Raw genomic sequence first — 27928 nt, 5'->3', positions numbered from 1 at the left:
GCTCCGACTCTGCTAACGTCCGACATTTTTGAATTTTTGAACACGATAGCAAAGCTGCGCGCATAGGATTGTGGGTGATTTTAGAGCGCGAAGGCTACACTTATGCATCGTTTCCTGTGTATGGGATATTTTTCAACGAAGGACTCAGTCCTTGAATTTCCAAGGATCCTCGACATTGGAACAGTTCAACGGATGTCGATGACGTAGCATCCTCGGAATTGAGAAACGCCTAGTAAGTGTCGTGGGGTGGAGCTGCGGAATCAAACTGAACTTTACATGTCTGCAGGAGTCTTGCTAAAATAAGGTCAACACAACAACTAACGACTTAAATTTAAAAACACAATAAAATAGTAGATGTTAAAAAAAAGAGTATGATGTAGGCTATTGTTTAAAATGAATGTTCGTTTACAACAATGTGTGGGACAGCAAATGATCTTTAGTTCATGTAGGCTAATTTGTCACAAAAATAATCATACCGTTTATGGCGAGCACATGCATTCGTTTTTCTCATATAAACTAAATAGATTTGAATGGATTCTTGGTTTAATTTTTGTCATCTTCATTTTAGGAGTATAAATCACCAAGTATCTCAGCCACCACAGAGTCCAGAAGTAAGTACAAATAACTGTTAACATAAAAAAGTAAAGCTTCTAATTTAAGAATGACATAAGCAAACTTGTTTTATTAGTTATTTGTTGTCCCAACTATATTCAATCCGTTCGGAAACAACCACAACTGCATACGTCTATTATTAATAAGGATTAATCTATCATGCTTTAATCTGTTATTTAAAAAAAGCACTTCTACATCACTAATATCGATTTAAAACAGCTTCATAAAGTGTTTTATTTTAAGCATGCCGGCTTACCTTAATAAGACCTTTGAGTCCTGGGGCATTTCAGTGTTTAATGTACATCAGAGCTGTTCCAAGTCATCACTTCAAAATAAAGTACTGGTAAACATGGCGATGAAGACGTGTGCTTAAAAATCAGTGGATGGAAAATTATGTGTTTAAAAAAAAAGTTGTGGGGAAAAACATGCGAGGGAGACAACCGGGACCAATCTTGGTCAGTGGTTTGGCTGCGGAGGCATGATTTGGAGAAACCTCCTCCCCTTTTTCCATCAGTGCCTTGGAGGAAGAGCTGTGTCCTCTTGATTCACTGTGGCGGAAATGACCTCGGAAACATCAAGAGTGTGAAGCTGGTCGCAGGAATCAAGCAGGACTTGAAAGAGGAAGTCTTCCACAGGAAGTTCCCGCAGATGAAAATCATCTCATCTGCTATCACCCAGCGATGCCAGTGGAGGTCTGCACACCCTAAAAAAATGGACAAAGCCCGGCGCTTTATAAACAGTGTGATGGCTTCCTTTGTTTTGTCTATTGGTGGAGGCATTGAGCATCATCGTCAGATAAAGCGTAGGGATCCTGGTCATTTTTTGCACGATCAAGTTCATTTGACCACTTTGATGGTGGTCAATGATATATTTTTAAAAAACATTGCCCAGTGTTTGAAAGATCAAATCCAGTAGGATTTGAACTGCTGGCTTTGAACTTTCTACCCAAAGTTGTGGCATCAAATATGTCCAGGATTTTTATACTTTATGTGACCTTTGATGAACAATGTTTATATATATATATATATATATATATATATATATATATATATACAAAGGAAATCTGTCACAGTTCTTCCTCTCCTCTCATTCTTTCCTTACCCCTTCTCCAAACTTTGCTTTACCTCAGCCATATTCCCCATGGCGAATGTAGCCAAAAATAAATTGTAAATAAATGGATATTCTGAATTGTTTAATTTGTATAAGGAATTAAAATAAACTAATACTGATTTATCCATCATGTCTCTTTGTAACATTACTTTCGTAATACTATTGCAGATTTGACTGACATTACATTGTGTGCCATTTTAGAATTTAAACCTTTTTCATCAGTAGTTCATTTACAGACAATACTCCAAAATTAAGGCAAAGAATTTAATAAAGAGTGGACAAGTACTACACAGGTGGTCAGTCCTCCATGTTTTCACTGCATGGCACTGTGTCTGAATCTTATGTAGGTTCTGTAAATACACACATTAAGAAAAGGAATAATAAAAATAAATAATAATTAAAAAAAAACATTTATTGTAAGGTAAGTAAGGTCTGCTCTGCCACAGGCATTAACAACCTTCAGGATGTAATTTTTTTATATTAAAAAGATTTAGGCTAAATTCTTAATTATTTTTTTATTTTTTATTTAACAGACAGCTCTGTGTAAGAAAAAGTAGAATTGGTGATGTGTAGAAGAATAACCTTTATGTCTAATTTATACAATTGTCATATGATCACAATGAATAAGGCTAAAAGCATTTGTTTTCCATTTGGCAGCTGTATTGATTGTGACATAACTGCATGCTGTCGATTGGACATCTTGCAGAAATCTGAGAAGCATATAATGCACTATAAGAATATGAGATTCTTTCGTAATTTACTCACTTATAATTTTTGTTTGTGTGTTGTCACTCTTCATCATCTTCAATGAGCCTAATCCAGATTTCTCAAAAATTTATATATTTGAATCAGAAAGTCTTGGAGGCTTGCGAGTGGGTTCTTTTGACTCGGCCTATCAAGTAGCCAATAAATACTTATATAATAACTTCATAGTCACCGCCCTAGCAGTCACTTTACAGCACCTTAGCAACCGAGGGCCGAGTTTTGCCACTGCAAGCACCACTCACATTTTCTTCAGGAAATGATTTTATTAATGTTTGCATTCCCTGGGAATTATTTCTAGCACCATGCTCTACTGTCTGAGCTACAAGAACACCTGTAATTGTTATTTTTAGTTGTAATGACAGTGTATATTTGATATTGTTGTGTTATCAGACATTTGAAAGCTTGTTAAAGACAGAACAAAGGACTGGGATGAGCATCATGTTGCTGTCATTGTTTGGCTTTTGGAACCAATTAACAGATGACAAATTACAAGTTCTCACCTTACGTTTTAGTCAAATGAACCAAGGTCAGAAGAAACAGTGACTGTGGTACACGTTGCAAAAAATTAGATAAACAAATTGTGTCAATAATTTATCAAAACTTTTAAAGTGGGGAAAAAAGTATGGAGGAAAAATGTGAGAATCCATCAGCAAAAAGGAGGCAAACTACAAAGGTTCCTTCACTATCACAGCATTCGACTGAACGAGTGCCTACTTTATAGGCAAGATGGGTGTCAACGTACCAAAACTTAACTCTTGACCATTTAAAGCCCCATTGTGAAGATATCCACAAAATCCTTCACAAATCCCAGAAGCATGTGCCTCTATGCTCATAGTCATCCTCATCTCCATTGCCATGTTAGACTCTGAAGAAGAAAATATGTTTATTGCATTTATTTTTGCATTTGTGAGAATAGGCCTAGAATGGCCATTTAAACTGTGCAACACTGACATTTATATATATTGATGCAATATATTGATGTTTGCCTACAAAACCACCACTGGCTCTGCACCCCCTTCACCTAAATTCATTACTTGAGACTTACATGCCATCTAGAAGCTTGCATTCTGCAAGTGAACGGTGCATTATTGTGCCATCCCAAAGAGGCACAAAATCACTTTTATTGACTTTTACATTACCTGTTCCCTCCTGGGGGAATGATCTGCCCGACTCATTTGAGTAGCTTAGTTCTTAGTCATCTTCATGAAATGGCTAAAACACATCTCTTCCATCTTCATATGACCCTCTAACTCTAGCACTCTCTATTCTATTTCTCTTCTCTCTACTAATAATAACTTGAAGCTCTAACACTAGCTCCATTCTATTCCTTTATTATTATAAAAACAAAAAGTTAAATGTACTGTGCTAGACTAATCAAGAATTGTCACAGCAATTTTATTTTATTGCTCTTTTGTTGGTTTGATTGCTTCTATTGTCGTCATTTGTAAGTCGCTTTGGATAAAAGTGTCTTCTGAATCATTAAATGTAATTATTCCATGGTCTTTCTGAATACTGGATTCTGAGTAGGTGGCAGGTATGCCGTAAAACTGTTTAATGCACAGGTAGTTCCAAGTCAGTTTATTCACCGTTCTATATTAATGCGCTGGTATAATTAATGCGCGCACACACACACACACACACACACACACACACACACACACACACACACACACACGCACACACACACACACACACACACACACACACACACACACACATTCTTGTAATTGCTACTAAGTGAGGACCACGTGAGTATGCCCACAAAGTGAGGACCACCAGTTCTGATTAACAGAGAAATGCACAAAAACTATTTCTGGCCACAAGATGGTGCCCTTATCCAATACACTCCTTTGGATTACGAAAAACACAAAATTTACGAAAAAAGTTTTTCACCATCGGACTGAGGACCGGCGGGCAATTGGGTTTTTAATGATTAATAGGTAAACTAAGATGCTGTTTCCATTACTGAATATTTAATAATGTAAATCTGTAATGACAAATGCACAATGAGGTTGTCACCATTAACAGAATAGTTTTTTATTGAAAACATTATTGAATAAAAGTGCAAATTGGTTATTTCATCAGGGAGAAGTGTTTGTTTTATTTCCAGTTTTATTATTTTCTTAAAGGGATACTTCACTTGAGGGTGAGTAAAGGATGACAGAATTCATTTTAAAGTGAAGTATCTCTTTAAGACAATATGGAAACAATTAAGCCTAGTATTAAATTCTGTGTGACTTTTTTTCTCAGTTAAGCATAAAGCATTAGTCTAAACTAACTGTTAAGTTGCCGGTCAGGGAAAATGGGCATTGGTTGTAATATGAAATATGATTAAGAACTTTTAAAGGAGAACTCCGGTCAATTTTAACATTGAGCTAATTTTTTTTGGTACATTTGGAGTGCTGTCAATACAAAGAACAACGACAAAAATCGGTGTTGCCTACACAGTGTTATCCTCTTTTTGAAATTTGCACTCTGTTGACTTCAATGGGGCAAGTTTTAAACCTGCTTTTAGCCTCTTAACATCCTTGATGTGTCATTACAAGTGCACAGGTCATGTGAGTGATTCCTTCAGAGTGAACACGGGTGAATCTGACTGCAGTAGATGTGAAAGATATGAATAAAAATGATGTTATTTCAGCCAGCGCTCATACCAGTATTTACATCCTGTTTTCGGTCGAAGGCCATAGTTAAGAGGCTAAAAGCAGGTTTAAAACTTGCCCCATTGAAGTCAACAGGGTGCAAATTTTAAAAAGAGGATAACACGGTGTAGGCAACACTGATTTTTGTCGTTGTTCTCTGTATTGACAGCACTCCAAATTTACAAAAAAAATGAGCTCAATGTTAAAATTGACCAGAGTTCTCCTTTAAGGTTGAGCACACCTTTTATAATATATTGAGTTTCAAATTCAGAAGTGTATTTTTTTTTCTTTTTTTTTTCAGAAAATCCTGTTCCACGGTATTAAACAAACATGGCAGACATGATACATAAACCAGCATTTATTGTTATTGTTCAAGTTGGTAGAGTGCTAACAAATTAACAAACTAACAGCCAATTCACCCTTTAAAAACACGGGAAATAATCAGCCGCTTACTCACAACAGAGGGAGGAAACTCAAGTCGATTAATTCACAATGCAAGCTTTCTTTTAACTTTCAGAATTTCATTGTATACAAAATACTTGACGTCTTTCCACGTCCGCGCACTTAAGACTGGAGATTCTTTGGCAATGCACATCAGGCAGTCCTGCTTTCCTGGAACCATTTTAAGGGCGATTAACTTGGCAAGGCGTCGTTTGACTGCCGTCCTCTCCTGGTCATTCCAGGGTCTCTTACCACGGTTCTTCACTACCTTTTCTGGAGCATCTATGAAACAAAAACCAAAAGGTGTTTATTAGAAGTTGAGTTGATAATAAATTGAGACCTTATTGAAGTTGTATAACTTTCTGAACCCTGCCTTGATTAACTAATACTAGTAGGCAAGGCATGTTTATTTATACCACGCATTTCATACACAAGGCAACTTAATGCGCCTTACAAAAGATGATATGCAAAATTACAATCAGGTTAAGGCAAACCACATGCATAACAACATCAAGACATAGGAAATAAACAGTACACGTGCTGGAATTTTTTTCTTGGGGACAAGAAGGACGACCGGCCATTGACCAGTAAAGGTGATGATACACAGGGCAACTTTTTGAGCAATGTTGCTGGGCAATCTTGCCGAGATTGTTGTTTGGGCACTTTCCCATTGAAAATGGGCAATACATTTCTATCTGGATAATTTAGATCGGCCGTGGGCCCTGTGTCTCATCTGGTTGCCCGTTGACTGCAACATTGCCCAGCAAAATTGCTCAAAAAGTTGCCCTGTGTATCATCACCTTAAAGGTGGTATCAGTGATTTCAGGCCCAAAAATATTTTTATCACATTCATCTAATCTTTCCTAACGATCCGCTAGCTGCCCGCCCCATAAGCATGCCGTCAAAAAAACACATCTCTGTAGGCAGCCTAGGCTCTGAGATCTGCACACAAAAACGAATGGTTTAGCCAAACACTCAAAACCAAAACAAATAGTGTCCCAACAAATCACCAACAGGGGGAGGGTGTTGTGAGGTTTTGAGCCAGCTTTTTCTTCAGCTCTGACTTCGCATGCAGCCGTGCACAAGCACAAAACCTCACAACACCCTCCCCCTGTCGGTGATTTGTTGGGACACTATTTGTTTTGGTTTTGAGTGTTTGGCTAAACCCATCTCCAAATCTTGAGCCAGGCTAATGGTAGGGACGATTAAAATGTCTCCAAGATCTGCTTTTTAAGAAATATCAAAGAATCGTGCCTTCTATCAGTTGCAGTTCTGGCGCCTCTGTCCCAACATCCTGAACAACGCGACGTATATTCACATAAAATGTTAACGCAGCGGAACAGGAGACTGCAGTAGGCTTGGGCGATATGCTCCATTTTCATATCGTCAGCCTGTGAGATCGGCGATACACGATATTATCGTGAGGGGGGCGGGGCTTACTTATTTGATTATTAACTTGCTTATTTACTTATCAATTTGCTTGTTTTATTACTTTGTTTTAAATATGAGAATTTTTTTCTATTTTGATAGCAAAGGTGGAGTGTTTATTAATGGGCTAAATCCTATTATTTCCCGGTATAGTGAGGTAAAAAAAAGATCCTAATCATTCTTGTATCTGACTCAGAGTATTTCATCATGTCAGCGGGAAATTTACGGACACACATTATCCTCTCATGCCGTTAAAGATGCAGCATTTTGCCTGTAGGCTACTTCTGCACGAGATGAGAACACGTTTTAATTTCTTGGGTCAAAAAAAAAAAGTGTTGGAGTCTACAATACATGTCCTCCTACCAGTGCTCTCTCTGTCTGGATGCACTTCACTTATGCGCACCGCACTTCAATAAGCCCAAATAACGCGGGTTTTAAATGCTGGGAGAAATCTAAGGCAAAAATCTAAAAGTCGATCGATTATACTTAAACCTATGACTTGACTCTGATAAAGGAAAACGGGTTAATGTGTTTACATGGCCACATGCATTGTCTGTTTATTCAGCATAATCGAGTTAATAAGGTGCATGTAAACGCGCTCATTCCCTGAAAATGAAAGCAGAAACGGACTGAGCTTTCACTGCATTAACGGCGCGTTCTCTCAGAGACGATGGTGGATATAACGGTACAGCAACTATCAATTTACTGGCTTAATATTTCTCTTGTGGACTTACATTATTGACAGAGAAAAAATGTGAAGAATATTTCTTGTTAAACAAGTTTGAAGTTGCTTGTGATTTTCACAGATGGCAGAGTTTCACAGATATGCTTCGTGAACTAAAGACTTTTATTAGGCCTAGGCGGCCTATTTAATTTTATTGATATTATTATAATTAATATTTTGTAATTGTATTGTTTTTAGTGTTATTAGTGTCATTAAATATTTTGTTAATGTGCTATGGAAACAAAATACTGACGAACAACAATGCCGCGTCTTCATCTTGGCTCTGTATAAGAATGATGCGTCTGTTAAAACAAGCACTCTTGACAATTTGTGAATGGATCACCTTGCAATTAAATTTCGTTGTGGGATGTAGTTTTTTTAGTCTGTTTTAAAAACCTTTTCTTTGAGGAGTCCTCATACTCGCGCGTCGGTGATGTCGCAAGTGTGGTTATGTGATGTCGTTATGAATTTAGGCTAGGCAAATATAATTGTAGTTCCTAATTAATTTAATAACTAAACTAGCTTAATAATAATAATAATAATGATTTAATACATTAATGGGAAAACGAGCCAATTATCGTATTGATATCGTCAAAGGCATCTGCCATCGGCGATATCTCTGCCTATCGTCGATACACGATACTATCGTCTATCGGCACAACCCTAGACTGCAGTTCACAAAAGTTCATAATTTGCATGTGCTTTAATGCCTTGCTGGTTAAACATTTAATTTGCGTACTGATGCGCTGTTCTAACGTGTGCGTTTCTCAGCGCGTACATGAAGCTCACAGGCACAAGCCTGTCTACCAGCGCCTGGACACTGGATTAAGTTATCTTTCGAGTCTTATTGTGCTTATACTGTTAAATACACACAAGGTTTACATAAAGTGAACATAAACAGACTAAATCCAGAAGAACTGCGGGAACGAGACGCTTGAGGAAACCTTCCAGCAAAGCTACCTGAAGAACTATGCGCAAGTGTACCTGGACAAAAGCCGTTTTAAACGCAAAGGGTCGTTACACCATATATTGATTTGAATTAGTTAATAGAAGATAAATCATAAATAAATTCAATTTGTGCTTTCAAAAATAAAATCATTCTCATTTTACAGCATCTTAACACAAGTGCCAGTGCTTTCCACAAGACTGTAGCTTTGCAGGAAGGTTTCTTCAAGCGTCTCGGAGACGTTCCCGCAGTTCTTCTGGATTTAGTTTGTCTCAGTTTTTTCTGTTTCTTCATGTAATCACAGACGGACTCGATGATGGTGTGATCAGATCAGACCGGCTGCTGTCAGACACAAATCTCACTGGATTATTACAACTAATGGCAAAAAGAATGTTTGGAAATGTAAACTGATATTTCCAACTGACACACTATAAGAGACGCGTTTTTTGACGGCATGCTTATGGGGCGGGCAGCTAGCGGATCGTTAGGAAAAATTAGATGAATGTGATAAAAGATAAAGACTTAAAACCTTTTTTTTTTTTTGGTTAGGATTTTAACATGCCTAAGACTTTTCCACAGTACTGTATATTTAACAGAAATTAATACATCTTACCAACATCACAGCATTGTCTTATAACTGCAGTCTTCTGGTTCTTCTTAGAGGATTGCTTTAGCCTCTTAGTACGCTCTTTTCGATCCTTTTCATCTGTTAAAGAACACAGTCATGTTAAAACAGTGATAATGTAGATGCAATTTAACAAGGCCAATAATACGTAAGAGCATAATGAGCCAGGACAAGACAGGTTTTTTATGGGTGTAACAAACTTTGTTTTGGCCATGTATTCATTTTTAAACTTTACATTGTTTTGACAATTTTAGACAGAATTTTGACTATTTGCCATTAGCTGTAAATTTTCTGCATTTCAATGGTTTTATTCTGCTTGCAGTGAGCGTTGACATGGCCGTCTCCTCCCTGGTACCTACGGGCAGAGAGGCTGCAGCTCCATGGGCGCATTTAGCGCAGGTTCTCCCTCTTAGTGCAATAGATAAGTCGAGAAATACTTCAGTTTGTGAAACAAGCATGACATTTGGTCCAAGTGTTTACTAAAACCCTCTCTGTAAAAAAATCTGGGTGTCCACAAAAAATTCCTAGATGGGAATAAAAAAAAAAATAAAAAAAATAAAGTCTAATTGATGTATGGGATACAACTAGGTTTGGTTATCCTCCACCTCACCCGATCATTCATCCAGTGCCACTGAAGTCCCGTGTGATCTGTGCACCTTCCGGGTAAGAACATGAGCCCCTGCCCTCGGCTCTGCTTTAGCTTTTACACCCTCAACTCAGTCTAACTAGATCTTAGAGCGATTTTCTACCAACTAACTGATATGGGGCTATTAGACAGCATTTGGGACACTAAACTAAAACTACAAGTAGTCTATTATTGTACAGAAAGTAAAGCTTGGTACAGCATTAGTAAAGATCAGCTGACACTGAAGCCCAGGCTGAGTTACAGCAGTGAAGTCAAAGAGTCTCCTGTTGTGCAGTGACATTCACTCTCTATACATGTAATAGACCACCACCTGAATTGTGCATAGACAGGTGTAGCCTGATAGATTCAGACAGTCATTCCAAGAAAAACTATTTTACATTTTTTCTGTGCCTACAGAATCCTGAAACACATTTTCAAGGTTTGTGGGGGCCATATTGGACTCCATCTTTGTTTATAGTCTGCTCTATGACATATTAAACTCTAATCCAGGGTTCACCAATCTCGGTCCTGGAGGGCCGCTGTCCTGCAGAGTTTAGCTCCAACCAGCTCCAACACACCTGTTTGAAAGTTTCTAGTATGCCTAATGAGACCTTGATTAGCTGGTTCTGGGGGCTGTTCCATAAAATACGCTTAGAAAAGCGGGGATTAAACTCCAAAACCGGACTTGAATGAGCCTAACAAATGAGTTGGGGCTAAAGTGGTTCCATAAACTGTAATTGAAGCTCACGCAATCTCACTAATTTGACCCAGGTTTATCTAGTCTAGATAATTGCGTGTGCACGCGTTTCTGAAGCAGCCCTAGAGGTTGATCGTGGATCAAATCGATCCACCATCAAACAGCATATATTTTGTGCTGTTTTATGCGTTTGTGACATGTTTTTTTCCCCCTCAGTTCAAAACGTACATTTTACAGTTATATTCTCCATCTGTAAATGTTCGAAAGTCATGCAAATGTATCCATTTTGCTGCTAATTTTCATATTTAACGAGCGCTGCTGCGCGCATGCGCGCCAAATATATACACAATACTTAGGCCTACTAAAATATAATTAATATTATTTTATTGCATTTGTATTAGTTGTTTGAATTTAAAAAAAAAAAAATAATAATAATAAAAAAAAAAATAAAAAAAATAATAATAATAATCGGTCGTAAGTAATAATCTTAACGTAAGTTTACAACCGGCCATTCGGTCGGACTAAAAGGGGAAAAAAAAAATGATTGGGTCGGTCCTAAATTGACAGGATTGGTCGGGTAACGGCAAAGAATATTTTCAGGATGCCCAAAACACAATATTTGCGAGTGTGTAATGGCAATTTAGACAAACAAATATTGCACATATTTTTCATCTGCTACCCGCCCGCAGTTCATTATCCGCCCGCATCCCCGGCCTGTGAATTTTAGTAATCATGTCACAATCCATCTGTTTTAGCCACTTTTATGCGGGTACCCAACCCATTGCAGGACTCTAGGTGCTTATGTGACAGCTGATAGTGACATTTGACTATTATGGCATTTCTTAGATTTTTGCTATAATAGCCGTTTTATTTTTCTGTTAAATTCAATTCAAAAAGTATCTCGTCTCCTCGTTTGTCCACGTTGTTGACACCGGCCATGTGTGCAAACCAGACAGTATATAATGGGTGCAAACTGGGCGGAAATTAACTAAAACTTTTTCTTTTGTGGTGGTTGTACCCATAAAATGACCTAAAACTTAATCGCAATCCATTATTTATTCAGCAAATAACGTTTTCATCAGCGTTTATCGCATAAACCGTATATCGATCAAGATCAAATCCGATCAGACCGACCGTATTTCATTTTAGTCGATATTCAAGAAATTCAATTGAATTTTACTGTTTCCATAAGGCATTTTTAATTCGATATCACATAATTCGGATAAAAATGTGGTGATGGAAACATAGCTATTGTTAGGGAGTAGGAGAGTGTTTTGTTTCTTGCTGTTGTCAAGATTCATTAATTTGTCAATTAAAGTTTATAAGTTCTAACAACTTTGTGCCATGAATAAAACCTATATACCTGAGGCGGGAAAATTTATTTTATTAATTTTACCATTTTGTAAAAAAAAAATTACCCTAAATGCCTGTTGTTGCTAATTTGCAACATACCTAAATTTATATCTATTATATATGGTTATAGACAAATTAACAATCTCAACTTAATTTAGCATCAGCTTGGAGCCAGAAACACACATAATAATTTTTTTTATTTAATTGTAAATAAATTCAGATGTCAAGGGGTTAAGAAACAACATTAGCAGTAATGAGGTGAAGACAAAACTACACCATTTAGTAAAGTGTAGCCTCTCTGCATGTTTAAGAGGATAATAATAATAATAAAAAAGCACTGAAAGGTCACAGAATGAGATGTGTACTTGTACTTACCATGCTCAGAGTCACCGCTATCACCATCACCATCCAGTCTAGATGTTGTAATCCTCTTTGGTTTATCACCAGATGAGCTTCCTGAAGTTGAGTGTGGCTCCTGTCCATCTGTGCAGCATGAAAACAGTAAACTCAACCAAAATGTTGACACCTACACATTACAAACAGTGACAATATAGCCTTAAAGGTGCATCTCAGATTACGCAGTCAAAAGCTGTGACTGGTTACATTCTCCACTTCCATTGACAATAATATATGCATGTCCAGACCTAATCATCCAAGTTAAACAGTTCAGGTGGAAGGGAAGTGTTAATGTTCTATGAGCGGTGTTCTGGATTAATAGGAGTGGCTTGCAGAGCTGTGCATTGTGGGAGTTGTCGTCTTCCATACAAATGCGCCCTTAAGTCACGTCTTTTCTCTGTCAAATAGGCACCAAATTCTAAATTTGTGTTACATTTCGACTACATATATGACCCACTTTCAATAAAGATTAATGTTCCAACGGGTGAAATTTCCCTTTTAAAAAGTACAATGCACAAACATTAAAGCAAAATATAATTTGCCATAAATTTAACAATGTTTTGTTATGTCTGTTGTTTTGTAATCTATCATGTATGGAGATATTCAGACACACTTTTATACGCTTTGAGGATAGACCTTCGTATTTGATTACTGATATTTTGGAATGTAAAAAAACAAACAAAATGGACCCCTCCATGAAGTAAAAATACTTAACACTGATATAAGAACACTTAATTAGTGCCAAAGTTACAGACTTACCATCATCATGTTTTTCTGCAGTTCTCTCCATTTGTCCTCCACCTGTCTCCTGGTGCACCAGTCCATCTAGAAGAGAACATGTTTTGATAGAGTCAAAGTCCTTGAATCTGCATCTCAAAACTATACCAGTGCTACAGCAAAACTCTATAACTGCAAGATGCTATTTTAGTTGAATGAAATTGCCCACAAACACGACAATGGTGCACAGGGAGATTTCAAGAGATTTGCACAAGAGCATTCAAGTCAAGTCACCTTTATTTATATAGCGCTTTTTATAATACAGATTATTTCAAGGCAGCTTTACAGTGATAACAGGAAAACAATGCAAAAAGGTTTGCTTCTCCTGTACAGCAAATCTAGAAGAAAATTGCGTCATAGTCCAGCTTAAGTAAGTTCAGTGATGGTTTAATTTTGTTGCAAATAAGTTATTAATTTAGTTCATTTATATATAGCACTCTGGATAAAACAGTGATGTCATCGTCCAAATGTCATTCATGCACAAACTATTCATTGAGCACAAGCAAAAGTGTTTGTTTTCCAGTTGATGGTAGCAATCTTCCACTAAACTATGGCATGTTTCATGTTTTCACCATGAATGAAACTGAGAAATGTATTCTTTAATGTGAATTTTACATAAAACACTGCTATTTTAATAAACCTGTATATAAATATCATTACTAATTTTGGAAAAAAAAAAGCCATATATCCCCCCCAAAACTGCACAAAGAGTAAAACTTTAATTAAAGTGATAGTAGGCCTAAATGAGTTAAAAAAAAAAACTGACATGATTGTTACAAAAAAAAAAACACTGTCTGCGGCCTCTGGAAAACTCAGAATAACTGCTAGCATAAAGTTTAAGGTAAATTAACTGCCATTAAATTATAGTATCTTACTACTATGCAATTTGATAAACTGTTCATTCATTCCACCACTTTACTTCAGTCTTTTATCCTCTTTACCCTTTTATCCTCTTCTCTTCTTTTCAACACTGTATCTATTGCAGACTATATAACTAATTTATAATGCGTCATGTAAATTCGGCCATCAATCAGGAAACTTTCACCATGTCAAGACGCGGCATGAGCTGCCAGGCCCGTTTCTACAGGGGTGCTTGTGTAATGCGCCCTCAAACAAAGGCAGTGCTGTCTACCGGTACACTGGATGCGGCGAGAGGCGACGCTACACAGCAAATTACCAACAACTGATCGCGCGCGCTCTGTTTCTGACGCACTTCAAGCACTCGCTGGGCGGGGGTCGGGGAAGATTGATGCGCCGGACCGGAGTCGGATGACTTAAAGTTTTTGTGGAGTTGTTTTTCTTTTTGCTTTATTTGGTAGTATTTCGAATTTATGGTTTAAAATAGTATTAGTAAAAAATAAAAATATCACTTGTTCACTCATTTTGGCGCCCCCAGCATTTGCCTATTTCGCGGGCCGGCCCTGATGGTGCAGTGAAAGATTAAAGTCACACTGAGAGTGTTACCTGTGTCTTCAATGCCTTGACTGATGTTATCACTCCCATCATCCTCATCAGCATTACCATCATCTGCATGTCTTGTTCTTGCAGTTTGACATTGTCTCTTCCCAAGTGACCATCCTGCGGAGTCATCATCATCATCATCATCATCTTGTCTTTGTGTTGTGACAGTCTTCTTCTTTTTCCTTTGAGCTGATGAGCTTGTGGTGGACACTGATGAAGCATACATTAGAAACATACAGACGATCATTCACAACATAAGTTTTTCTGAAATGCAAATACATGTATAGAAAAGCTTTTTTGGTCGGTTAGCATCCATAGATTTATATGAAACATTATGAATTTAAATTCTGTTTTCTCAAAATGTATTTTTCTCTCAAAAAATACCAAAAGGGTTAAACCCCTTTTTGTCACATTTAGGTTGACCATACACAAAAATCAACCAATCGTAATACATTGTAAACGTCACGCATCAGGCTTATTTTTTTCGGTTGTCTATGTGTAACAATGCCTAGTGTATTGTCCCTGTTAAATAAAAAACAAAATAAAAATAATTTAATTTAATTACCACTGATAACGGAGTCCAGTGTTTGCAGACTCTTCCCTTTCAGTGACTCTGCTCCATGCTCCATCGCAAACAGAAGTTTGCCAATCTTGGCCACTTGGAATGTTTTATCTGTCTGTCGATAATACTCGCAGTGGACTCGGATATCATGTCCCATAAAACGAGCAACTTGCTCAAGTTCCTGATTGCTGAGGTCGAGAAGCTGACATAAGGTAGCAACGTGTTTCCTCAACTTTGTTGATTTCAGCAGTTCTGGGTTTTTGGCCTTGCTCTCTTCTGCATATCTTCTGAGGCAGTCACACCCACGGAGATTGGTTGTTGTGCTAAGCCTGGCAAACAGAAAGGGGTTCTCCTCAAGTATGCCAACTTCCCTCCGTTTTTCAACCAGGAAGTCAAGCGAAGCTTTTGTGCGCTCAAGAAGAAGGATGGGCACCTTTCTGCCGCTCTTTCCGCGTGTCACCAAACGTGTCAGTCTGTGGCTCATTTGTTTTTCCACAGGCGATAAAGTCTCATAAATGTCCTTATTAACAGGACCGGTGTCTGCTTTTAGATATGTCTCAAGGGTTAAACGTGATGCTTCTCCTTCACGCTTCTTATTGAACACAATTATTTGTGCAAGAAGGCTCTCACTTAACTTCCTGTATGCTGTAGTACTCACGCGCTCTGTTAACTCTGCCTTCGCCTCATCCTCAACTTTCCTCAGGTAGTTCTGGAGAGTGATAACATCCTCTGTCAGAGGTACAGTGTCTTCTTTGCCCCACCGCCGTTGCTCCAATGAGCTATGAGCATTAGTCGACACATGAATGGACCATGAGCTCTCCAGCAACTCCTTGAACTTTTTTGCCGCCTTCTCAGTTTTGACATCAGAGTCCATCAAGCAGTGGCCTATCCAGGCTTCAGTGGCCCCTTTGAGTGAAAACCCAATTTTAACAGCTGTAGATGGCTTTCCATATTCATTCTTGTTTGCATCATAGTTTGACACGTGTCTGGCTGCTTCAATTGCCAGTTTAAAATTTGCTGGATCACAAATGTCTTTAAGAGTTTTGACACGCTTATCAATCTCCTTGGCAGCCAACATAAACCGTCCTAGTTCTCTCAGCTTTTGTGATATGTATCTGTGCTGAGATTCTTCACGGCCCTTTTTTGCAAATAATGCATCTCCATACGCACAAATCATCTCATCACTTCTGATGTGAGAGGTTACATGATCTTGTTGCATAGAGTGGATGATCTTTTGTACTCCTTGGCCTGATTTGAGTGGAAGTAGATGCGAGGAAGATTTTTGTACTCTTTTGCCTTTCTGCCTTTCCTCTTTCCGTTCTCTACATGACTTCTCATGTCTCCAGAGTTCAGTCCTCTTGAACATTGCATAACAGTGTTGACATGGTAGGTAGCTCTCTATGTCTGCCTTCTCAGAGGGCCGTTTCCATACTACAATCTCACCATTTCCTTCCTCGAAGACCATGCGATTGTGTTGCCAGTCACCCTTATTACGAAGGCCTTCTATCAGAATCTTCCTTTGTTTTGAACCAACTGGGAAACTAAAAGCATAGGCGACATCGTGTTCCATACTATGTTTTCTTTCTAGATGTCTAGCTATCTTCAATTGAGCCTTTTCACAGAATACACAGTAATGGACTTTGTCCCAGACTCTGGCACCATCCTTTGTTATGCTTCTTTTAACAGTAATCTTTTTGTCATCTTTAAACTTCCCTCCTTTTCCTTTTGACTTTGTACCTTTTTGAACTGCTTTACCTTTGGCCTTCTGGTTCTCATCTTCTCTGGTGTCAGTTTCACTGGATGATGCATGACTGTGGTGCTTCTCTGGAGTATTGTGGCAGGATGACTGGGACTCTAGTGCAAGCAACTCATCTTCACTTGATGATGGCGATGGAGATGGTTTGTAGTCCACATCCAGTGGATCTGCATCAGACCCACTGGATGACAGAAGCTCCTCTCCGAGCACTTCGTCTTCTCTGGATGCTGATGGTGTTGATGGAGGGCTCCCAGGTTCATCACCACGACTCTCTTTGCAGTGGTCCTTTTTGGCTGTAGAGAATTGGTTAGCTCAAAGTATTTCAAATTGATCAATATGTGTGTACATGTATGAGACAATGTTTCTCTCATCACATGTGCACTTCGAATCTCCACCAGGTCTTTTTGACCAATGAATAGGATGAAATGAGTTATTTAAAACATACATTTCAGTCAGGGAAAGTAGTTTAACTCACAGGAAATTGTGTATAATAATCGTCATTATTATATATACGCAATTTCCAGCTTCTGATCAGTAACAGTAATGATGATATCGACTTGTTTCTTTGTCCAGCAAATTCTTCAGTGATACCCATTACTCTTACGTTGGCTCGTCGTCACGGCAACGTGTTTTACTAATCAGAAGGGAGTTAAAACAATTGAACAGAATAGGGCTTAAGGTAGCAATATGAGATCGACACAGTTTAAGTGACTTTTGTAATGTAAGCAATTAGCACAGAGAATCATTATGTGTGAATATATGGTTCTTTATTAAACTAAATCTACTTACAAACGATCGCACATAGACAAACGTACATAAAACACAAATAGACAGAAAACGCATGAGAGAGTAAGAGAGAGAGAGAGAGAGTGAGAGAGAGAGACAGAAAGTGAGTTGCATTGGACAGGAATGAAACGGTTCTGAACAACCTGAAATCGTTTTTCATAAAACGCAGCTATCTACGTTTGTAGAAAGAACGGATACTTGCAAGCTCTTTTTGTGGTGCATTGGTTCCGCATGTGTTCAGTTCAGAAAGTCCTTTTCAGTTCCTTTATGACCGCATGGCTTCGAAGGAAGGTTTGTAGCATGAGTGCAGGGTGTACCGGACTATTTAATCTCTGAGTCTGATTTGAAGCGGCCAGAATGCTAGAGCTGCGTGTCATAACTGACGAAAATAACCGTCTTTTTTTATCCATTCAGTCAAATTTTGCGCTGCAAATATCAATCCTAGTTTTAATTTGTCTATAACCATGGAATAAGCGGGATAATCAACGGCTTGCCGTGCGTTAAAGGATTTAAAACTTCCATTTAAAATCCTTTAACGCACGGCCGTAATCTCAGTTCTCGCGCATGCGTCGTGGCGCTCCCGTGAACTCTCGTCAGAGGTCCACATTGAAGAACACTAATAGTTGGATAAAGTCGTTATTTTTGTTGTTTTTCCGCACAAAAAGTATTGTCGTCACATGATAAACGTAATGTAGAGCCACTGTAGTCACTTGGACTATTTTAACAATGTTTTTAATAACTTTTCTGGGCCGACGAGTTTCGGTCCCTCTGAAAGCCTATGGAGGAGTTAGACAACCGTCAGATTTCATCAAAAATATCTTAATTTGTGTTCCGAAGATGAACGAAAGACTTACATCGTTGGAACAACATGAGGGTGAGTAATTACTGACAGAATTTTCATTTTTGGGTGAACTAACCCTTTAACATGACTGCTCTGTCTCCTCCTACGAAGCCTGTTCCTTAAAGAGATACTTCACTTTAAAATGAAAATTCTGTCATCCTTTACTCACCCTCAAGTTGTTTCAAACCTGTATGAATGTATTTCTTCTAGAGCTGCAACAACTAATCGATAAAATCGATTATTATCGATAATGAAATTTGTCGACAACGATTCTCATTATCGATTAGTCGGGTCCGCCCACAGTGCACGTGCACTTCAGAGGATCACGTCAGATTACGGCACTAAATGACGCATTTCTACAGAAACAATGCATCTAGAGAATAGTGGAGGAAACAGACTGAGATGCTGCAGGAGAGTTACGTGATCCAATCTGCCCAAAACATGAGAATTCCTTATTTTAAACTTGAAGCTTTTAGCGTAATGGCTTGCCCTGTGAGGCGCTTTGAGATCTGTTTGCATCCTCAGTATGAAAACTTTCAGTTTACGGTCATATCCTTATGTGTAAATGTCACAAATTCACACAAGCATTTCCATTTATGCCTAGAATCCATTCTGGCAGTCTGTGTTAAGTTTAAATCTTTAGCTACTGAATGAGCGTCAGCAGGAACACAGAACAGAGGGAGACAATTAATACTCAGCGCAAAAACATTCATTGTGCTGAAAGTTGAATGTTAAATTTAGATTTAAATACAACATATAGTGCGCGTATTTATGGAGGGTAGGCTGTGACTGTGGCAGATTTGTACCACCGCCAGTGGCGCGGTGTTTTATATATAAATAAATGAGGCTCAAACATTATTAACAAACGTGCGTGTTTAGCAATTCCATCGGTGAACAAGCAGCCTACAAAACACTAAAATAAATCAAAGAAATAATACATTTAAATAAGAAAGTAGCCTAAATAAGTGTTAAATAGGCTATTAAACAAACATTCGTTGCAATAATTCCTAACAACCTCAACAGCGCATCAGATACTGGCTGAGTTCTCTTTCTCTTCCCCATTGCACAGCTGCTGTTTTTAATAGCAAAGTAATTACATTTATTTTCCTTTCTTAAGTTTATAAAGTTAATTTAGAAATATATTTGGAACACGTTTTATTTGTGAAATTCAAGTTTTTGTTTTTTAAAGTAACGAAGCGGCCAGCGGCAGCCAGATCAATTTAGCCTTTTAAAATCAACAAGATTTAAATTAAAATCCTTAGATATAAAAAAAAAAATCTTAAAGCATATCACAATATTAGTTTAATCGTTTAACCTAAATAAATGTGTACAAATAGGCACATATCCAATCGTTTGGGCGGAGAGTGAAAGCTTTGCAGGACATGGAGATGCAAGCGCTATGTGAAACTTCATTTTTGCTCATAAATGTAAAAGTAATAAATTTACTTTAAATTATTACTTCACTACTATAAAACGAAATAATACAAATCGAAAACAAAACTCTTTTATTAGCTATAGGCCTAATCCATAAAGATGCATTTAGGCTTTAAAAGCGCGTCCTGAGCAGATGGATCGCCAACTTCATCTTTGCGACACTGACTCAGAAAATACTAGTTTATTAATAAATAATTAAATATCTCCTTACTTTTTCTGCGTCACATTCATGGTAATTACTTTAGCTAGGGCTTTGCGGCCAGCTTCAGATTACTGCGTGTGTTTGAAGCCGGAACTCTGCTGAAGGGACTTGCGCTGCTGTTGGCGCCACGGCAGAATAAATTGCAGAAACACTGTATTTTATGCTTGTTAGTGTGTTTTTCTTCAGATATTTGTCTTTTCTCTTTATTATGACAAGTGAATTGTTGTAAATTGTTAAGCACTGTGTTTTCATAGCATTCAGAATGTAGAATAGTGTGATTTAAAAAATAAATAAATAATTGAACATTTTAAGCCAACTAATCGATTAATCGGCGAACTAATCGATCATCAAATTAATCGTTAGTTGCAGCCCTAATCTCAACACTTCTGTCAAATGTCAAAACATTTCTGTATATTCAATTCTGTAATGAGTTCAGCTATGAGAATAAAAACCAACCTGTTTGTTCCTCAGTATCTTCCTGTTTGACTCTAAATGCTTCTTCACTCATGTCTTCACTCTCCTTTTTAATAAACACCATCTGTGTTTGTTCCTCAGTATCTTCATGTTTGATGAATGTTTCTTCAATCTTCATGTCTTCAATCTCCTCTTTAATAAACGCCATCTTTATAATAGTGTTTCACATGGATCTCTGTTGATTCTCCAGACGTTTTTCTGTGTTTGAACGCTTTGTCCTGTTTAATATAAGAATTATTAGTAGAAAGAACAATCAATGCAAACTAAATCTCTATCTGTATCTAAAACAGCTCCTAGTTCAATAGTCAGTGCACTAGTAAGACAGTCAGAGTTAACAGACTTCTATAAAAAATTTATAATACAAATTAGGTTACACCGGTTTATATTCAAGTAGACGATTTTGATCTATATTTGATATTTATTTATTATTTATCATATTTAATATATTACAGTCTCATAAAATCATTCTCGGTTGTGATTCACTCGTTTGTGTTTGTTGTTGTCGTTTGTAGTCCGCGTGCCGCTGAATCGAATCACTGAATCATTTCACAAATGATTTGATTCAAATGATTCGGATTCTCAGTTTCTCTCATCACACGATTGATTCATGACATAGAGAGAGCGAAACGAGACACACTTCTCTGTTACTAAAGGCTAACGCTTTGTTTAACTAAGTATCTAAATCACTAAACAAAGCATTGCAACGTTACATTAAACAATACTGCATTTATTTTACATAGCTTGAAAAAAACTCTTTAATTGATCTAACAGTTTGCATTATATTAAAACACAAAACTACAAACCTTTTTCAGATGAATCACAACAGATGAGGAGCGCTGCGCATCTTTATGACGTCACATCACCAGACCAAAATAAAAGTCCCATTGGTGCACTGCTGTCTAGAATCACAGATACATCATAGAAATGTTGAATATAAAATCGAATTTCGTACCCATATGAAGATGCTTTTCCAAAGATATTAACATTTTAAATCTAGGAATACTTTTGTTTATTTATTTAGGCTATTATTTTTCATTTAATGTACATTTTAAACACTATATTTTCTGTTTTTATACTTTTCCATTAAATTCACATAAAACTAGTTAATGCTGCTGTGTAACTGTTACAAAGAGGGTGTGATGGCAAATCTGATCTAACACTCTTTTGACGATTGTAATCAATCTCTTACTTTTTTGTTTGTTTTTGTATTTATTCCTCTTTTGGACAGTCACTGAAACACTGCCAGGGATTTTATTTTTATTTTGCTATTGGAGCAAATAAGGACACAAAAACATATTTGTGGCAGTTTCCATTTACCACTAAAGAAGTTTACAAAACTATGACTATTTAATTTTTTAGAGAAACCCATAAATGTAAAAAAAAAAAAAAAAGGATCTATATACATATTAAGGCACAGTACAGTTGACCAAAAATGAATTAACCTGGCTTGACTAAACAAGGAATTAATCTGTGCATATCAGAATAGATTGTAGATATTGCTGTCATTTCTCTGTATGTCTGCCCTGCAGTAGTATATTTGCACTGTCTGTAGGCACTGGAAACTGTTGCTAAAACAAATTCCTTACTTTGGCAACGAAGCTCTTTCTGATCTTCGAGAGAAAAAAAAAAGATTCTACCCATAACAGTTTGAGCTGCATAATAAATGTGTTAATGATTTGTTATGGCCTTATTTTTAGTTTTGTATATTGAAGATCTATTTTCTTTTCTAAGCTGACACTTACTATTACTATTTAAGATAATGATTATAATTATTAGTTGCTAATTTCTGAGTGATCAGCCGAAGATTGCCTTACACTGGCATTTTGAATGAATGCTGACATCTCTGTTTTTCAAATTGTCTCTGTTTCTGTTGTTTTTTGGTTGGGTTTTTGTATTTAGAAAAGCACTCTTATAATATTTTAAGTATCTGTTTAAATAGTCCCAGACCGTTTTTTTAAACTGGTCTTGCTTCCTGATCAGATTCATCTAACATGCATCTTCTTGATCACTCAGTTCATTTGGATTCTTCTCATCTTCTATCAACAGTTCCTTTTCTGATGTGTCAAGCTGTAAAGTCTTGTTGAATAATTAATAGATGTATAGAAATATCAACAATAAAGGTAAAAACTTTTAAAATTTAGTTTATTTAACAAATTGATGACTTTTTAAAAAAAGTACGCAAGTAAAAAGCAATAAGAGTAATGTTAATAGACAAAAGTGTAATAAAATCGTAACATACATTTATGAAATTTTCTTTTACACTTCAGTTTAAATCAGTTTTTCAACATTGTTGTCATGATATTTCTCCATTCAAAAAGGGCCCTGCAGACATTTATTGCCATTTCATTGAGGATCTGAATTTGTCAGTCCACATTTATCATTTTTAATTGCACAATTGGCATAAGTTTTATTATTCATGTGTGTTTCCCTGTATATATCTATGCACTTTTTGGGTTGTAGACACAGAATCGTGTGAACAGGACTTTTATTTTGATCCGGTGTTTTGACATCATAAGGTGTCATTAAAGCAGATATATTTACAAGTTCCACGAGTAGAACAGAAGCTAAATTGTTCATTAGGATATATGCACATTAGGAAATGGCAGATAGACTGGGATGGTATTGAAACAGGAAGACAATATTCAGCAACAAGTTGGTGCTTGGAAGAGAGAGAGAGCAGGAACAGAAATGAAGAGAATATTCTAACCCGTCTGAGAATAGGTCACACAGGATTGAATAGTAGGCCTACATTGTTTAAAATTGGCAAGCACCCAACAGGGGAATGTAATCACTGTAGTCAATAAAACACAGTTGAACATGTAATACTTCACAGCAGGAAATACAACAATGAAAGACGTCATTTTATTAAGTCACCATTTAAAGCTGAGCATAAAGATTTTTCTATAATAGGTATCCTACATGAAAAAGCTACATATGATACTATTATTAAGTTTATTAAAGATATGAAATTAAATAAAATAATTTAGTCTGTTTTTTTTTTCTTGAATTCCCATACATCTTACAGTATGTTCAACCTACTGTATGGCATCAAGCACAAATGCACAAACGTGCGTGAAAAACATACATGAAATTTATAAACTAATGGTTGAAGATGAGACTATATTTAACATTTATATTTTAAAAACTTCATTTTTATATTATTACATATGTGTAGATGGTGTTTAGCAATGGTTGAAAATAGTGAGGGCAGATATGCTTCTCCGAATATTAAGGCATGTTGGATGCAGGTTTACCTTACCTTTCACATTTTGACCTTAATAGCATATTGTACATTTTTGTGTTTGTACTGTTCTAGGAATTACAAACCAGGCAACAGAAAGTAGCCAGCAACCTGAGGAAGCTACTGTCATTTTTCATTTAGAGACTACAGTCAATGCTTCATCAGCAGAACAAGGTGTGTTTGGCCTTGATTTGGCACCTCCACTTTATGTTGTTCCCCTTGAGATCTTTGTGAGAATGTAGTTTAGTGGGGGGGGGGGGGGTCTCTATTTTCTTAACAGTTATCTAAGCTTGTATGAGAGAAAACACCATCTCTCACTCATCCTCAGATTCTACAGCTGCAGCGTGTCTGGACCAGGAGGCTGGGACAAGGGATGGTCCAGTCTTGCAGCTGTATCTGTTTTGATAATATCCTTGTGAGATATCCTTCAACAACTGATCGAACTGCCTAATATTATGTTGAGTATGTATATCCCCCCTTTGCTGCCAAATCAGCCCTGACTATGATGCACCAAGTATTCTGATACCTTCGATCAGGGGTCCGTTCTTCGTACCTCGCTTACTACATCCAAGATCAAATGACACATCCAAGATCAAATCATCGCGCTAACTATGAGCTCGCTATTTCGGTTCTCCGAACGCACCTGTTGTTGATGATTAGTATAGCTGGATGAAGTTATTTGAGATCACTGGGTGGCTTAAAAGGGGCTACGTATCGATAGTAGAAACATTGATCGGCAACTCTTTGATTGGTCGGCGAACATGACGAAAGAGCGCGCTCAGTATTTTTCTGCAGCAGAGCAAGAACTCTTGATTGAGGGATTTCAGGAGTTTCAGAGTTTAATTAAAACGCAAGGGAACACTGCAAAGGCTGGAAAAGCAAGGAGAGAGGGCTGGCAAAAAGTAGTGAACACATTAAATGTGTTAATGCTGCCCATGTTACATGTTTTTTTCTTGGTATGTTATTTTATTTATATTTTTATTTTTTTATACACTACCGTTCAAAAGTTTGGGGTCAGTAAGACTTGTAATAGTCTTTAAAGAAGTCTCTTATGCTCATCAAGACTGCATTTATTTGATTAAAAATACAGAAAAAACATTAATATTGCAAATTGTTTTTACAATATAAAATAATGTTGTTGTTTTATATATATATATATATATATATATATATATATATATATATATATATATATATATATATATAACATACTTTAAAATAGAATTTATTCCTGTGATGAAAAGCTGAATTTTTATCAGCTGTTACTCCAGTCTTAAGTGTCACATGATCCTTCAGGGATCATTCTAATATGCTGATTTATTATTAGAATGATCAATGTTGGATAATATCAACAGTTGTGCTGCCAAATATTTTTTGGAACCTGTGATTTTTTCCCCCCAGGATTCTTTCATGAATAACAAGTTTAAAAAGTACAGTGTTTATTCAATATATATATATATATATACTTTCTTGCAAGATACTTTTCTTTTCCCACGTGAGTCAGTCCGCGTCAGTTGTGCTCTTTAACCAATCAGATGTGACCTCGCCATTTCAACCAATCATAACCCGCCAGGAGCGCAGCCTAAATCCTGTTTACATGAAGAGCAGGTTTAGGCTTGCGCAGCTGTTGCTATGACAGCAAGTCCAGGATGAGCTTCGAAGAACCAAACAATCCAAGATCATGCCAAATCGTCAACAATCAAATCCAGCTAACTTAGTTAGCGAGGTACGAAGAACGACCCCCTGAGCTTGATAGATAAGTAGATAGTTGTTTAGCCTTCACAATTTGGCCCTAGTCAAACTCACTCATATCGTTACGTTTGCCCAATTTTCCTGCTTTTAACCCATCAACTTTGAGGACATTTTCACTTACTGCATAATATTTCCCACCCACTAACAGGTGCTCTGATGAAGAGATAATCTGTGTCAACACAATATTAGGCAGGTGGTGGTGATAATGTTATGCTTAACCGATGCATGCGTGTACACTTCTAAGAGACAACACCATCTCTCCACTCATCCTCAGATTTGACAGCCGCTACAGGCAGGGCCATAGCCAGTATTTTTCAAATACAGAGGTAATTTATAATAAAACTGGATTGTAACGAAACATTATTTTATTGCCACCTTTCAGTTATTTAATTTATCATTAAGTCAAACACAATGATAGGTTATTTTATGTTATAGGTTAATTTGGAGAAGGGCCCTAGCGATGTGTGGTGGTCGAGGTTCAAAGGCCCGCCATTCAGAATTAACCTCACGGACAGCAGATTCCCTTGACAGAGCCAGTGTCCATGGGGCGACACCAGAGGACATTGAAGCCTTCTTCAGGCTGTTTGAGGACCTTTACGTAATGCACGGTTTAGATGAAAAGCCACATCTCGTCTACAACTGTGATGAGACTGGCTTTGGAGACAAGCCTCGGTCCAGGGAAAAGGTCCTGTGCCAGACTGGAATGAAGCATGTTTATCAGCAGCAGCAGACCACCAGGGAGCACATCACAGTCCAATGCTGTGTGAATGCAGCTGGGGACAGCATTCCGCCTTTCATCATTTACCCCAACTGCCTTCCGAGTAATGCCTACAGGCTGGATGGGCCCCCCAACGCCCTCTACAGTGTCCAGGATAATGGTTACATGGACTCGGAGCTCTTCTTAAAATGGCTCAGCCATTTCATTAAATATGCTCCTGAGGAGAGACCACTAATTTTAATCATGGACCAACACGAGACACATGTTTCAAAAGATGTAATCATGTTCTGCAGGGAAAACCGAATTGAAATTCTCTGCCTACCTGCCCACACAACCCATATTCTGCAGCCCCTCGACATTGCAGTCTTCAACCCACTGAAGACTGCTTTCTCCACTATGGCTTCCAGGATGGGTCTGGTGCGAGGGGACATTGTTGTGGGGAAGAAGCAGTTTTCATCTCTCCTCAAACATGTCTACCCCACTGCAGTCACAGCCCAAAACATTAAGGCTGGGTTCCGCAAGGCTGGCATCTTTCCTCTCTCCAGGGCTGCTGTGGACACAACCCAGGTATTTTGACATTAATAATATGATAATTCATCCTCTAAGTTACTTACATTTCTTTCCAAGTGTGTTACTGAGTTTTACATACGTTTTATTTTATTAGGTGGTAAGAGTGCTTCCATCTGCAGATGGAAATGATGCCACACCATCCAGCGCTGCCTCCACTCCGTCAGACACACCATCCAGCGCTCCTGCCACACCATCTGCCACACCAACCAGCTCTGCCACCACAACATCCATTTCTCATTCACCCACACCATCCAGTGCTCACGCCACTCTCACCTTCACGTCCAGCACTCAACCTGATGACAGATTAAGCACAACTCAAACACCTTGCCCCACCTGTAACCGGGTGGCTCCCAAAAATGACCTGGTGGCAGCAGTTGTAATACCTGAGAGTCTGGCTAACGTCCTCATGAGTCCAGCCCTGGAGAGGAAGGAGAAGGTGAGGCGTCGCATTCCTTTGCCAGCCCGTGTCATCACCAGCGACAAGTATTTCAACCTGCTGGTAGAAAAAGAAACTGAGGGAAAAGAGAAGGAAGAAAACAAAAGAAAGCACAAGAAAGAGATGGCAAAAAAGAAGGAGGAAAAGAGACAAGCCCAGGAGGCCAAACTTCAAAAGAGGCAGGCACCTCCTACTCAGACGGAAGATGGGGAACACTGTGCTGTCTGCCGTAGAGTGGTCCCACCTGGCTCAGAAGATGAGGCCATTGATGAATGGCTCCAGTGTGATCTGTGCCAATTGTGGTTCCACTTGGTGTGTGCAGAAGTGGAGGAAGTGCCATACACCGACTGGCTGTGCCATAAATGTTGTTTGTCAACATAAAACACAAACCTACACACACACACACGTTTGTTTTTGTGAATTGTGGGGACATTCCATAGACGTAATGGTTTTAATACTGTAAAAACGATATTTGCTATCACCCTACACCTTCCCTACACCTAAACCTAGCCCCCACAGGAGACTGTGCATATCTTTACATTCTCAAAAAAACG

General features: G+C 37.8%; 1 protein-coding gene across 1 annotated transcript; it reads right to left on the bottom strand.

The window, feature by feature from the left end:
- Positions 1-5472: 5472 nt before the first annotated feature.
- Positions 5473-25952, bottom strand: LOC141325850 (uncharacterized). Its single transcript, XM_073834578.1, has 8 exons — positions 25904-25952; positions 25705-25803; positions 15168-17213; positions 14606-14812; positions 13124-13189; positions 12344-12451; positions 9282-9374; positions 5473-5852 (listed from the first exon to the last, which is right to left on the bottom strand). The coding sequence occupies exons 1-8, from the start codon at positions 25950-25952 to the stop codon at positions 5617-5619; spliced, it is 2904 nt and encodes a 967-aa protein (XP_073690679.1). The 3' UTR covers positions 5473-5616.
- Between the last annotated feature and the right edge of the window lie 1976 nt (positions 25953-27928).

Source organism: Garra rufa, chromosome 2 (genome assembly GCF_049309525.1).
Source record: "Garra rufa chromosome 2, GarRuf1.0, whole genome shotgun sequence".
NCBI lineage: Eukaryota > Metazoa > Chordata > Actinopteri > Cypriniformes > Cyprinidae > Garra > Garra rufa.
The sequence above is the reverse complement of the archived record's forward strand: the minus strand, read 5'-3'. Positions and strand labels throughout refer to the sequence as shown.

Bases quoted from the DNA above. Each gene is read 5' to 3' on its own strand.
- LOC141325850 (XM_073834578.1), bottom strand. From the start codon at position 25,952: ATGGCCCTGCCTGTAGCGGCTGTCAAATCTGAGGATGAGTGGAGAGAT. The intron at 17,214-25,704 runs GTGAGTTTGACT...AATTCTCTACAG, and splicing joins GGGCAAACGTAACGATATGA to CCAAAAAGGACCACTGCAAA. The intron at 12,452-13,123 runs GTAAGTCTGTAA...CATGCTGCACAG, and splicing joins TGCAGAAAAACATGATGATG to ATGGACAGGAGCCACACTCA.